This window comes from Podarcis raffonei, chromosome 4 (assembly GCF_027172205.1).
Source record: "Podarcis raffonei isolate rPodRaf1 chromosome 4, rPodRaf1.pri, whole genome shotgun sequence".
Taxonomy (NCBI): Eukaryota; Metazoa; Chordata; class Lepidosauria; order Squamata; family Lacertidae; genus Podarcis; species Podarcis raffonei.
This window is the reverse complement of record NC_070605.1, coordinates 23,389,133-23,402,303: the sequence shown is the minus strand read 5'-3', so window position 1 is coordinate 23,402,303 and position 13,171 is coordinate 23,389,133. Positions and strand designations below refer to the sequence as shown.

Genomic DNA, 13,171 nt, shown 5'->3' with positions numbered 1-13,171 from the left:
AGCTACCAACATAAGTTTGACCAAACTGCGGGAGGCAGTGGAACACAAGAGTGCCTGGCGTGCTCTGGTCCATGGGGTCACAAAGAGTTGGACATAACTAGACAACTAAACGACAACAACAGAATACCCAAGTGTGTAGCTGTACACAGTGGAGGCAGAGGAGATTAATTTTTGCAGGATTAATTCCCCTTGGTTGAGTTCAAGCTCAGATTCGCAGTAACTCTGGGGAGTTCAGTAGAATCCATCTGTTTCACAAAGTTCCTGGCCACTGTTGAAATGATGTGGTTTTAACGAAACTCTGTCTTCTAGTGGTATTGCCTAATCTCTTACTGTGTTCTGAAATAAGTGACACAGCTGAAATTTCTGGGCTATATATTGTCAAGGCTGCTATTCTTCAGCCAGCCTTCTGCATCTTGATTCAGAGGAGATTATTTTCCATGGATATCACCATCCCTGCTGTGGTCTTCTTGACCCTCTTCTGCTGCCTTGTACCTGCAGAAGCCCGATTCACTGCTTCTCTTCTCACTGTGTCAAATGGAGGAAAGTGGGGTACCTGGGGGCCGCTGAAATTTTGTCCACAAGGATATTTTGCAAATGGCTTCTCATTGAAGGTAAGGTTTGCTCCTGAGTTGTTGTCCCATCTAGCTCTATCTAAATTTAGTTCTCTCCTTTCTTTCTGAACACTCCACAGAACATAGTTCTAGACCCAGTGTTTTTTCTCTCTAAAAATGTTTAGGGGTACTCTCATTTTGACTCAAGAAAATAACCATTTTATAGTTCAAATTGGGAAAAATAAATACAGTAAATGGAACCTGTGCGTTAGGTAGGGAGGTCCTGAGCCATTGGCACCAGTGACCTTTGGGCCAAATATGGCCAATGAAGTCCTCAGTTTAACTCAGAGCGGCCTTATTGAAATTAATATTCATTAGCAGAGTTCTTTAACATCAGTGTAAAACTTAGCTGAATAACACCCCCTATTTTCAGCAACCCCCCACTGTAGTGGTCTGAGCTAGAAGATAGGGCATGGATAATTCCAGCTGAAAACTGTTGGATCCACACCATGTTAATTGCATTTGTTAACCATGAGTTCAATGAGATGTGTTTGACTCTGATTTCAATGGGACTAAGCATAACTAACTTGGTGTGGATTCAACCCTGTGTCCCTTAGCCATTATTTATATGAGCAGTACTACAATCCTAGCTTTATCTTCACATTTATTAAATCTCTTTCTGTCTTCTCTCACTAGGTGGAGTCAGACGAAGTTCCTGGTGATCAAACAGGCCTGAATGGAATCCGCTTGCACTGCACTGATGGTTCAACAATTGAGTCTAAAGTTGGACCGTGAGTAGTTTTCTAGCTTTCTTTTTGTTGTAATTGTTTGGAAGGTGGCGGTGGTGGGAAAGGCTGAGATGAAATTATTTATGCTGGGTTAGATAAGCAGCACGAAAGGGGAAATGTCAGGATTCATCTTGCTTGTTCTATGCTCTCAAAGGGTATTAACTCTACAATTTTGCTGTTTCATCTAAGGCCCAGACAATCTTAAGTTTAACCATGTAATATGTATTGCAAATGAAATACCAAAGCAACATTTTACAGTTTGATATACCCATGTAAGGGATGCGGGTGGCGCTGTGGGTTGAACCACAGAGCCTAGGACTTGCCGATCAGAAGGTCGGCGGTTTGAATCCCCGCAATGGGGTGAGTTCCCGTTGCTCGGTCCCTGCTCCTGCCAACCTAGCAGTTCGAAGGCACGTCAAAGTGCAAGTAGATAAACACGGCGTTTCTGTGCGCTGCTCTGGTTCGCCAGAAGTGGCTTAGTCATGCTGGCCACATGACCCAGAAGCTGTACGCCGGCTCCCTTGGTCAATAAAGCAAGATAAGCACCGCAACCCCAGAGTCAGCCACGACTGGACCTAATGGTCAGGGGTCCCTTTACCTTTACCTATACCCATGTACCAATGATACCTAATTCTGTGCTCCTGGCCAAGGGCCACTACCTTCACTGGGGGGAGAGAGTGTTGGGAAAGGAAGGACAGGCAGAGGCAGGTACAGTGTGAACATGTGAATGAGACTTTTGGAGCATCCAGTTGGAATGCTCATAAAGGCTTCATCCTGTTTTGAGCAAGCAGAGGGATGCTTGTGCATTTCTAATTAGCATTGATGTCATCTTTGACAGGTGGGGATCCTGGACACAGGCCCAATATTGTTCCAGAGGCAATCTGGTCTCTTTCTCTCTGAGAGTGGAAGAAGGCCGGGGCATAGATGATGATACAGCAGCCAACAACATCATGTTCATCTGCAAAGATGGAGAGGTGCTGGAGGGTCATGGACTTAGCAGGGGTCATTTTGGCTCACCAAGTCGTCGTTGCACTGGTTCTATCTGTGGGATACAGACAAGGGTGGAGGATAAACAAGGCCTGAGTGATGACACAGCACTTAATGATGTACACCTCTACTGCTGTTTCTGAACCTTCTGAGTCTCCACATCTTACCATGTTTCTCTGCTATTTTCAGTAGCCGTGGATGTTAACTATCATTAAATATCAGCTGGAGAATGGTGTGTGTCAATCCGAATTGTGTAACTCTGCACATTTCCCTTCTGAATGAGAGGAAATGAAAAAAAAAATAAAAATAAACAAGGGGCACAACTGTGCAGGTGTTGGTTAACCAACATACAGATATTGTGCTGAGTCACAGTCTGAATTCATCTTACTGGTCCTGAAATCAAACATATTACACCCTGGCATTTCCAAGCTAGAAATGAAATTATTTTGGTGGGTGGGGAAACACGTTTAAATCCAAATTTAGAAAGTAAAATAGCTTGCATTGCCTGTGGGGCTGCTTTTCAAGATGTCAGCTGGTACAGAGTGCATCTGCTTAGTTGCTGTTGGGGGGCAGGAGTAGCCATACTGACTGTTGGAGGCAATTTGCCTCTGTATAACACTTGCTGTGAATCACCAATGGGGAAAGCACTGGTTTTTGATTTTCCATAGGCACTTGGTTGGCCACTGTGAGAACAGTATGTTGGATGAGAAGGGTGGTGGACAGATCCAGCAAAACTCTTCTTATGTTAAAAGATCAGAGCACATAATATCTATGCTTTATCAGTGCCATTGCTTACCTGTTCATTTCTGGACTCAGTATAAAATGTTGCAGATTACCTGTAAAGCAGCAAGTGGTTTGGGGCCAGGTTATCTGAAGGACCTCCTGCACCGAAATTTATATGCCCGGGCCTTTAGTTTAGATTCTGAGGCCCTGCAGATGCACCTGTCATTCATATCTATTTGTTTAGTCAGCCCAAAAGGGTGTGTGTGTCTCTCTATGTAGGATCCGCATACTTGTGAAATTCCCTCTCTAGGCAACTATCTCGTGACTCCAGGGATGTTTCTTATACAGTGGTACCTCGGATTAAGTACTTAATTCATTCCGGAGTTCCGTTCTTAACCTGAAGCTGTTCTTAACCTGAAGCACCACTAATGGGGCCTCTGAAGCACCACTAATGGGGCCTCCTGCTGCTGCTGTGCTGCTGCTGTGCTGCCGGAGCACAATTTCTGTTCTCATCCTGAAGCAAAGTTCTTAACCCGAGGTAATATTTCTGGGTTAGCAGAGTCTGTAACCTGAAGTGTATGTAACCTGAAGTGTATGTAACCTGAGGTACCACTGTATCTGCGGGAAGAAATCATAGGGCCACAGTTGAGGTCCTATGTTAAGGGTGAATCAGCTAAACATTGCCTGTTTAGTTCATCAGAGGATTCCCATCTGGCAGTTAGAGAAAAATGTGGAGGCACTATTCTGCCCAACTGCTTAGTGAGAAACAAGCCTGCTACTCACTTTCAGATTATTTAGCCAACGAGTAAAGTCCCAGATTTGTATTTGGGGTGGGGGTAGGAAGTACAAACCACAGAGACTATAAATCCCCCCCATCCTATTCCTGGTTTGTGTCATTAACATATACTGTTAATTTTTATTTCGGGGATCTTAACATGTGGCACACAAATCTCCTGCCTAGAACTTATATGTTACCCCTCATTCCACAGGAATTTTCTTTCTTTCTGGTAGTGGTTTTTTCCATGATCTGCAGCCTGCGAACTGTAGGTCAGAATGGCTCATTATGGGGCCACTTTGCGCCCCACCATGTACAATTCACAAATCTAGACTCAGCATTTAGTGACGTTTCTCCCTTCTTTCACATCTCCTGAATTCTCATTGTTGCAGTTCCAAGGATGTGGATATAATACCCAAGTGTGTTGCGGGACATTGCAAAGATAGAGAAGAGGTTAAATTTTTGCAGGATTATTTCGCCTTGGAAGAGTTCCAGCAACTCTGAGAGGGTTTGGGGAATCCAACTCTTTTGTAAACTTCCTGGCCACTTTTTGACATGATGTGCATTTAATGCACTTCTGGTGGTATTGCCTGACTTCTTACTGAGTTTTGGAAATAACAGCACAGCTCAAAGTCCTGGGCTATAAATTCCCAATTTTCTTTAACTTTCTGCGCCTCGATTCAGGGCAGATTACTTTCCATGGATTTTACCATCCCAGCTGTGGTCTTCTTGACCCTCTCCTGCTCCCTTGTGCCTGCAGAAGCCCGAAACTATAATTCTATCCTCACAGTGTCAAATGGAGGACCGTGGGGTATTTGGGGTGCAATCCAGTTTTGCCCAGCAGGATCTTATGCTCATGGCTTCTCACTGAAGGTAAGGTTTGCTCCTGAGATGTTGTCACATCCAGCTCTCTCTAAAGTTCTTCCCCTCCTTTCTTTCCTTTCCCAGAACATAGTTTTAGACCTCCGTGAGGAGGGGGGGGGAGCATAGGCAATGGCTGTACTCTTAAGTCTATTATTCTTCCCCTTTGTCTAAAAGGTGGAGAAGTGTTAAGGAACGATGGACCAGATATCAGCAACCAGGTGATGGGCTGGTTTCATCTTCCCCTACCCTGAGGTTGATCAGGAGAGATTCTGTTAAATTCATTTCTTTACTGGGAAAGTATTCTAGCATGGTTTGTTTCCGTGTGTGTGTGTGTTTGTGTGTGTGTTTAAGGGTGCAAGTCCCCCTCAATGCCACAGGTTGTATGTAAGCGGTTGCATCCTGTTGGCGGCTGGGACCAGTGACCTTTGGGCCAGGTATGGTCAATGAAGCCCTTCCAACTGTCTCACAGGGCAATATCTTTTGGAGGTACTGTATTCAGCTCAGCTTTACTCAAGAGAAGCCTTATGCAATTAATAGACTTTAGCAGTGTTCATTAATGGGACAAATCTGTGTAAAGCTTAGCTGAATACCATCCCCATTTTCCCCACCCCCAGTGATTTCTACAGGGAATAAGAGTTTTTTCTCAATGGTAAGATTGTTTTCTTTCTGTGCTATGTGGTTAGAATGGGACTCCATGATATTAATGAATGCCACCCCAGTGGTGCAAGATTCCAGAGTTTCCAGGCAGCTGGGGTTCATGTTTCCTTTTAGAGTGAGGCTGCTCCTCCTGTTCCGCTGGCACACATGGAATAAAGAGATCTATTAGCAGCTGCTCTTCATCTCCACCTTGCAGTTTGTCCTCCAGTGAGGCACTTTTCTCCTGCATCCCGTTTTCCACATCAGGCTCCCAGGGAGTAGAGAAATCAGTCATCATCAGCTCCTCAGGTAGCTGGCCTCACTGCTGCACTAACTGCTCCTGGAACATCTACCTGACCTACTCCAGGGAAGTTGCTGTTCCTCCCTTCATTTTGGCATGGGCACACCTTCCTCACAGGTCCACCTCCAGGAAACACAAATCTCACCTTCTGACACCACTGTTGCATACCAGCCCAATTTCCAAGTAGTGAGAGATTCCAGGAGTTCCAAGTGCTTACCCAGGGTTTGGGTTTCCTTTTAGAATAAGGCACATTGGAGACTGTGGTGTCTTTATGATATATGGTTTAATTTGCACATATATACAACCTGAGCCTACAATGGAGAGGTTTACATCATTACCTACAAAAGGGTTTTGCTTCTTTCATAGCCACAGCCTTGTATTCAAACAGAAATCAAACATTATTCTCTGGCCCTCTGCTTGCTGCTTTTCTTCTACTGCACATCACCAAAAACTCTGCTCTAAAACCCAGGCTTATCTTTCTAACTATCTAAGAGTTGAAGGATGGGTCCCATCCATTTGGTGTCTGGCACAGAGCCCCTTTTCCTTTGTTCTCTGAATGGGCCATCACCCAGATAATCACCTCATGAGGAAGCTAGCCTGGCATATTTTTCCCAATAGGTAGAGCCAGTTCAAGGTCTTGGGGATGATACAGCCCTGAATGGAGTCCGTCTCCACTGCACTGATGGATCAATAATTGAGTCTTCAGTTGGACCGTAAGTAGCTTTCTTGCTTTCATTTATTCTTTGGTGTCATTGTTTGGAAGATGGGAGGGGCTGACAGGAAATTACTTACGCTGGGTTAAATCAGCACCACCAAAAGGTGAACATCAGGATTCATACTGTTACGAAAAAGGAGCAATGCAGAAGCTAGCTCCAGATGGCTGGAATGGTAAACAGGAAACTGATGTTATTGGAATGTACCGTGGGAACAAGAGACAGTGTACTGAGCACCGGATGTTAGCTCAGAGTTGCATGTGACCCTGTACTGGATGTACATGGGAGGAGTTTTTCTCTCTCTGCAGTTGGGAATCAAAGGGTACAGACGTGTTTTCTCTGTACTGGTGAAAGACAGGAATAAAGACATGTAAATATATTTCTGTCTGTCTCATTCCCCCCCCTGGAGACGGGAGGGGGAGGAGTGGTGTGTTCTTTTCACGTTTGAAAAGGATCGCCGAAGAGACCTCCCTTGATCTTGCCGGCAGACGCTGGCAGGGGAGGTCAACAAGGATTCAAGCCGGGCACCTGGAGGGTGGCCAAATTCCTAAGAGCTGGAGGCTCTGCTGGCTTGAAATCCGACATCTGGTAGCAGTACCGATGGCTGAAAGATCCATGAGAATCTGCATGAGAGGTGAGAGGTCGATGAATCGTTGCCATCCTCTGCACCTAAGGAGATAAAGAAATGCGTCTGCCTGCAGCCAGAAGCTGAACAGAACAGACAGCTGGACACCGAGAGGAGTGTATGCTCAAAGGTATGCTGCATTTCGGGCTAGAGAGAATGAACGCAGAAAGGCTTATTTTCTGGTTCACAAGAGCTGTGTTTGAAAAACAAGCTCTGAGAGCAAGCTGGCATACCAGGAATTCCTGTGGTTAGATAAGGAATCCCGTCCTGAGCAGGTTGCTAGGCAACGTCCGCCAGCACTTGTAAAGTTACTGAATGGCTCAAAAGAGCCTGGGAAGTGTTTTGATATCTGCGCAGAATGTGCAAGGATTTTGAAAACAGTCCAAAGGTTTGCCTGCCAGTGAAACAGTAAACACCCAGAAGAGAACTTTTGGTTTTTACTGGCTAGAAAGTGAAAGCAGGCTTGAGAGAGAAAGCACAGACTTGAGTTCAGCATGGATTCCAAGAAGGGGGGAGGGTTGCCCTATCCCCCTCCCCTGACTAATGACAATTATTCATCTTGGTCTATAAAGATGAAGGCCCTGCTGCAGAATCAGAGGGTCTTTGACGTGATTGAGAACCCCATCCCTGCAGCACCAACCCGAGGTTGGGAGTCACAGAATCTGAAAGCCAGAACGGCTATAATTCTGTGTGTGTCAGATGACCAATTGGTGCATATTCAGGGTTTGGAATATGCACGGGAAATTTGGGAAATGCTGCGAAGAACACATCAGAGGGATGCTGGTTCTTCAGCGTTGCTGTATTTTGAGAAGCTGACCAATCTGAGGCTTGCGCCTGATGGAGATGTTCAAGCGCACCTGACGGAGATGAAATATCTGCGCCAGCAGATGGTGGAACGCAATTTCCGTCTGCAGGAGGAAGTGTTTTGCTTCATGATGATCAACAGCCTAAATCGGACTTACAAAACCGTTGCCAGTCAGCTTGGTTCCCTCCCGGCTCAAGATTTGACCGCGGAAAGGGTGTCTGCCGTCGTGTTGAATGAACATGACAGACTTGCTGCACTGGAAGAAAAGGACAGGGGGAGGGAGGAACGGAGTTCTAATTCCCCCGCAGATGAAGCTACTGGAGAGAAAGCTCTAGCTTTGAACGCTGTCCGATGTTACAATTGTGGACAGGCTGGGCATCTTCAGCGGAACTGCAAGAAGCCACGTCAGCCAAAAGGAGCGAAGGGCCGCTCAGCAAAGCCTGAGGCGTCAGGCAAAGGTCATACCAAGACTTCGATGAGACCTGGACAGGCTTTGATGGCGAAAGGAACCACGCCAGATGTTGGGAACTCGTTTGTTATTGACACGGGAGCGACTTTTCATATGTCCCCACACAGAGGACTCTTTTCAACGTTTAAGAAGCAAAGCTTCACTGTGACACAGGCCAACGGTCAGGAGCTGGAAGCGACCGGCGTAGGGACTGTCTATCTTAAGAGTCTGAACTTGACAATAAACAATGTTTACTTGGTTCCTGAATTGAAGTTCAATCTGCTGAGTGTTTCGCAGATTGCAAAGAGAGGACTGAGACTGTCCTATGATGCTGAGAGCTGCAAGATCTACAAAGATGGAGAGTTATATCTTTCTGCCAGAGAGAAAGATGGATTATATTTGTTGACTTTTGCACAAAGTGATTACATGGAATGTAATTCATCTGTGTCTAACTTGGTTTCTCTTGCAGGTGTGAGCAAGAAGAAGACCGGAGTCAACAGAGCATTTCAGCGGGTGTATGCTGATGTGATTGGTCCTCTAGAACCATCTAGAGGCAATGCAAGATTTTATCTTGTGTGTGTGGATCATTTCTCTAACTATGTCTGGGTTTATGTGTTGAGAAAGCCACAGGAAGCCTTGGAGAGGTTTCAGGAGTTTTGTGACAAAGTTAAGAGTATGCATGATGCTAACATTGATTGTCTATTCACAGACGAGAAGCAGATTTTTCTTTTACAGGATTTCCAGAGGTTCCTGCAGAAGAAGGGAATAAGACACAAGATTTCTGTTTCAGCGGAAGCGTGGAACAGGGGTGTCTGTGTACGGGTGAACAGAGAATTGCAAAAGGGGATGGAAGCGCAATTGCTAAGTTCACATCTGCCACATGAGTACTGGGCCGAGTCTCTAATGTCGTTCTGTTATACGAAAGTGAGAAAGGTTTCAAAAGAGTTGGGAAGTTCTCCTTTTGAGAAACTGTTCCACAGAAAACCTTCTGTTGCCCATTTCAAGGTTTTTGGGTCTCATGTGAGAACAGAAGCTCCAGGTGGAGTAAAGAATGCCAGAGGCATTTTTGTGGGGTATGAAAAGGGTCTCTACAGAGTAATTTTGTCTGAATCTGGTCAGGTGATTCTCACAAAATTTCTAGAGAGTGCTCCTGAACAGGAGAGAGTGATAGTACACACATTTCCCACAGAGGACGATTCAGATGATGATGATTTTACTGATTACAGCTGTACTGAAAGTGATGACACTGATAGCTCGGAGAGCTCAGTTGTCACAGTCATTGAGAGGAAGTCTCACACAATGGATAGGCCTTCACAACTGAAGGATGAACCACTGTTTACCATTTGAACTGGTTCTCCAAAGAGTCCTGAGACTGGACCAGTGAGCAGAGAGGATCAGCACCTCATATGTAGGTCTGAGAGAGTTACAAAGGGTCAACCACCCAAGAGGTACTCAAAAGAGTTTGCTAACTTAGCTGTTGCATGTGTTGCTGTTGTAAACAACCAAGGACAGGTTGGAGCTGTGTCTAAGTCAGAGACAAAGACACAACAGAGAGTTGCTAGCCAAGGTAATGCAGATGCACTCATTCCTTGGAAACCAGACAACCAGAGAGGTACACTGGGGAAACCAGTGGCGGGGAGTTCCAAGGGTGGAACTGAAACAACAGAGGAGTGTTATGTGTATAACAACTGTTTGTTTTCTTCTCTGGATCACGCTTTGCTTGCTGCAACACGCATTGATTCTTTTGGGGGAGGATGTTACGAAAAAGGAGCAATGCAGAAGCTAGCTCCAGATGGCTGGAATGGTAAACAGGAAACTGATGTTATTGGAATGTACCGTGGGAACAAGAGACAGTGTACTGAGCACCGGATGTTAGCTCAGAGTTGCATGTGACCCTGTACTGGATGTACATGGGAGGAGTTTTTCTCTCTCTGCAGTTGGGAATCAAAGGGTACAGACGTGTTTTCTCTGTACTGGTGAAAGACAGGAATAAAGACATGTAAATATATTTCTGTCTGTCTCATTCCCCCCCCTGGAGACGGGAGGGGGAGGAGTGGTGTGTTCTTTTCACGTTTGAAAAGGATCGCCGAAGAGACCTCCCTTGATCTTGCCGGCAGACGCTGGCAGGGGAGGTCAACAAGGATTCAAGCCGGGCACCTGGAGGGTGGCCAAATTCCTAAGAGCTGGAGGCTCTGCTGGCTTGAAATCCGACACATACTGCCTGTTCAAAGCTCTCAAGTGGTATCAACTCTAGCATTTGGAGCTGGGCATGTTTAGCCTGGAGAAGAGGAGGTTAAGGGGTGATATGATAGCCATGTTCAAATATATAAAAGGATGTCACATAGAGGAGGGAGAAAGGTTGTTTTCTGCTGCTCCAGAGAAGCGGACACGGAGCAATGGATCCAAACTACAAGAAAGAAGATTCCACCTAAACATTAGGAAGAACTTCCTGACAGTAAGAGCTGTTCGACAGTGGAATTTGCTGCCAAGGAGTGTGGTGGAGTCTCCTTCTTTGGAGGTCTTTAAGCAGAGGCTTGACAACCATATGTCAGGAGTGCTCTGATGGTGTTTCCTGCTTGGCAGGGGGTTGGACTCGATGGCCCTTGTGGTCTCTTCCAACTCTATGATTCTATGAGTCTATGATTCTATGATTCTATTTTCCTGGTTTCGAACACTACTTTGCAAGACCACAGAATTCATGGAAAATCCAGCCTGAGGGGCTGGCACTGTTGGACACTTGCTGAGGCCTGTACTCCAGTAGGGGACCCTGTACCAACCTCTGGCTCTTCCTTGCTTAGCTGCTGCTCCTCCTTGCATGTTCACTTAACCTCTCTGAGCAAGTGAGTAGTGCAAGGAGGAAGGAGGACGAGCAGATTCTGCTCTTCCTGCCCTCCTCTTTTGCCATATGTGTTGGACTCAGAGAAGAAGGCAAATGAAGGGGCAGTGATGACACTTAAGGAGGGAAACATTAAGGCAGAGCTGTGTGTCACAACACATTTGTGTGTCAGCTGCAGTGTGTAGGTGTGTCGCGTGAACTCTCCCCACACTCCTTCATGAAAAGTTCGGAAAGCTCTGTATTAAGGGGATCTTACTCAAGGCCAAATCTGGACCTGGCTCTGCCTCATGGAAGCCAAGAAACGAATAGAGACAGACTCCAATTCTATTCAAGAGAACCAGGATGTTCTTAGAAAACACCATATTACTGTCAGGGATTAAATAACTGGAAGGACTAAGTGAAGTTACTCGTTTGGGAGTTGCATTGAGTTCAGTGAGACTTACTTCTAGGTAAAGTGTTTGTCACTGGAAGGACAGATCGTGAAGCTGAGGCTGCAATACTTTGGCCACCTCATGAGAAGAGAAGACTCCCTGGAAAAGACCCTGATGTTGGGAAAGATGGAGGGCACAAGGAGAAGGGGACGACAGAGGACGAGATGGTTGGACAGTGTTCTCGAAGCTACAAACATGAGTCTGACCAAACTGCGGGAGGCAGTGGAAGACAGGAGGGCCTGGCATGCTCTGGTCCATGGGGTCACGAAGAGTCGGACACGACTAAACGACTAAACAACAACAAAGTGTTTGTAGGATTGCAGCCCAAGTCAGTTATTGTTTTTCCTTACAGGACCACTAATTATTAAAGTACTAGCCCACATTTCCTCCCAAAGAAGTACTTTATTTTAAAAGTACTGTTAAAACAAAACATATTCGAAACATTTGAAAACAATTTTAAACTATCTAAAGCCTACCCCTGTACCCAGGCATATGATACCCTAGTTGTTGGTGTTTTCTTCTTGACAGCAGGGATGGAGGATCATAATCCTATATCCCGCATTACATCCTCTGAAATATACTGGTTGTTTTGCTTCAGGATTGTTCTCTAACTTAAAAAAAGTCGAGCCCTAGTGAACTGATCTATGTGCCCTGTCATCTCTCTCCTTTTCCAGTAAATATATAATTTTGCTAGATCATTCTACCAAGCAAGATTTATTGTAAATGGAACATCAAAATGATATCAAACAGTTTCATAGACTTACTAGCTCTACCTAATTCTGGGTTCCTGGCCATGGACTACTGCCTTCACTGGGAGGGGAGAGTGTTGGGGTAGGAAGGAGGGGCAGAGGCAGGTACATTGTGGACATTTGAAGGCAGCAATGGAAAGGCCTTTGAGGCTTTTGGAGCATCCTCTTGGAATGTTCACAAGTGCTTGATCCCATATGGAGCAAGCAGAGGGATCCTTGTGCATTTCTAATTAACATTAGTATCTTCTTTGACAGGTGGGGATCCTGGAAAGAAATTAAATACTGTCCCCAAGGCAATCTGGTCTCTTTCTCTCTGAGAGTGGAAGAACACCAAGGCAAAGGCGATGATACAGCAGCCAACAACGTCCAGTTCACCTGCCAAGACGGAACTGCGCTGACAGGCCAGGGACTTGCCTGGGGTAGATTTGGCTCTTGGAGCAGTCGCTGCTATTCTGGTTCTGTCTGTGGGATCCAGACAAAGGTGCAGGGTTACCAAGGCGAGCGTGATGACACAGCACTTAATGATGTGAAGCTCTTCTGCTGTCGCTGAACGCTATGGTGTCTCCTTATCATACAATGTTTCTCTGCTACTTTTCAGTTGTCATGGATGTTAACCACAATTAAATATCAGCTTGAGAATGGTGTGTGTCTATTTTGAACCGAATTACTTAACTCTGCACCTATCACTTCCCAATGAGAGGCAATGAAAAATATTAAATAAGGGGCACAGCTCTGCAGGTGTTGATAGTGTTGGAGGCACTATTCTGTCAATTTGCTTAGTAAGAAACCAGTCTGCTGCCAACATTCCGTAATTTCAACCAGTGATTGAAGTTATAGATTGATGTTTAGAGGTGGGGTGGGGTTGGGTGTGGGGAGAAGTGCAAGCCACAAAGGTAATAAACCAGGCATAGGCAAACTCGGCCCTCCAGATGTTTTGGG

At 45.6% G+C, this 13,171-nt stretch overlaps 2 protein-coding genes across 2 annotated transcripts in view; both read left to right on the top strand.

Annotated features, from left to right (window-relative positions):
* The window catches only part of LOC128412326 (vitelline membrane outer layer protein 1-like), a 2,707-nt gene extending 238 nt beyond the window's left edge, over positions 1 to 2,469 (top strand). The window contains exons 1-3 of the mRNA XM_053385233.1: positions 1 to 611; positions 1,248 to 1,342; positions 2,178 to 2,469. The exon at positions 1 to 611 is cut by the window's left edge and continues 238 nt beyond it. Of these exons, the coding sequence (XP_053241208.1) occupies positions 438 to 611; positions 1,248 to 1,342; positions 2,178 to 2,469 (561 nt within the window). The 5' untranslated portion in view covers positions 1 to 437. The remainder of the gene's footprint in view (positions 612 to 1,247; positions 1,343 to 2,177) is intronic.
* Positions 2,470 to 3,534: 1,065 nt separating this feature from the next.
* LOC128412608 (vitelline membrane outer layer protein 1-like) lies at positions 3,535 to 12,902 on the top strand. The gene is made up of 3 exons (XM_053385741.1): positions 3,535 to 4,697; positions 6,244 to 6,338; positions 12,488 to 12,902. Exons 1-3 carry the CDS (start codon positions 4,524 to 4,526, stop codon positions 12,780 to 12,782), a joined length of 564 nt encoding a protein of 187 aa, XP_053241716.1. The 5' UTR covers positions 3,535 to 4,523; the 3' UTR covers positions 12,783 to 12,902.
* The last annotated feature ends 269 nt before the right edge of the window (positions 12,903 to 13,171 follow it).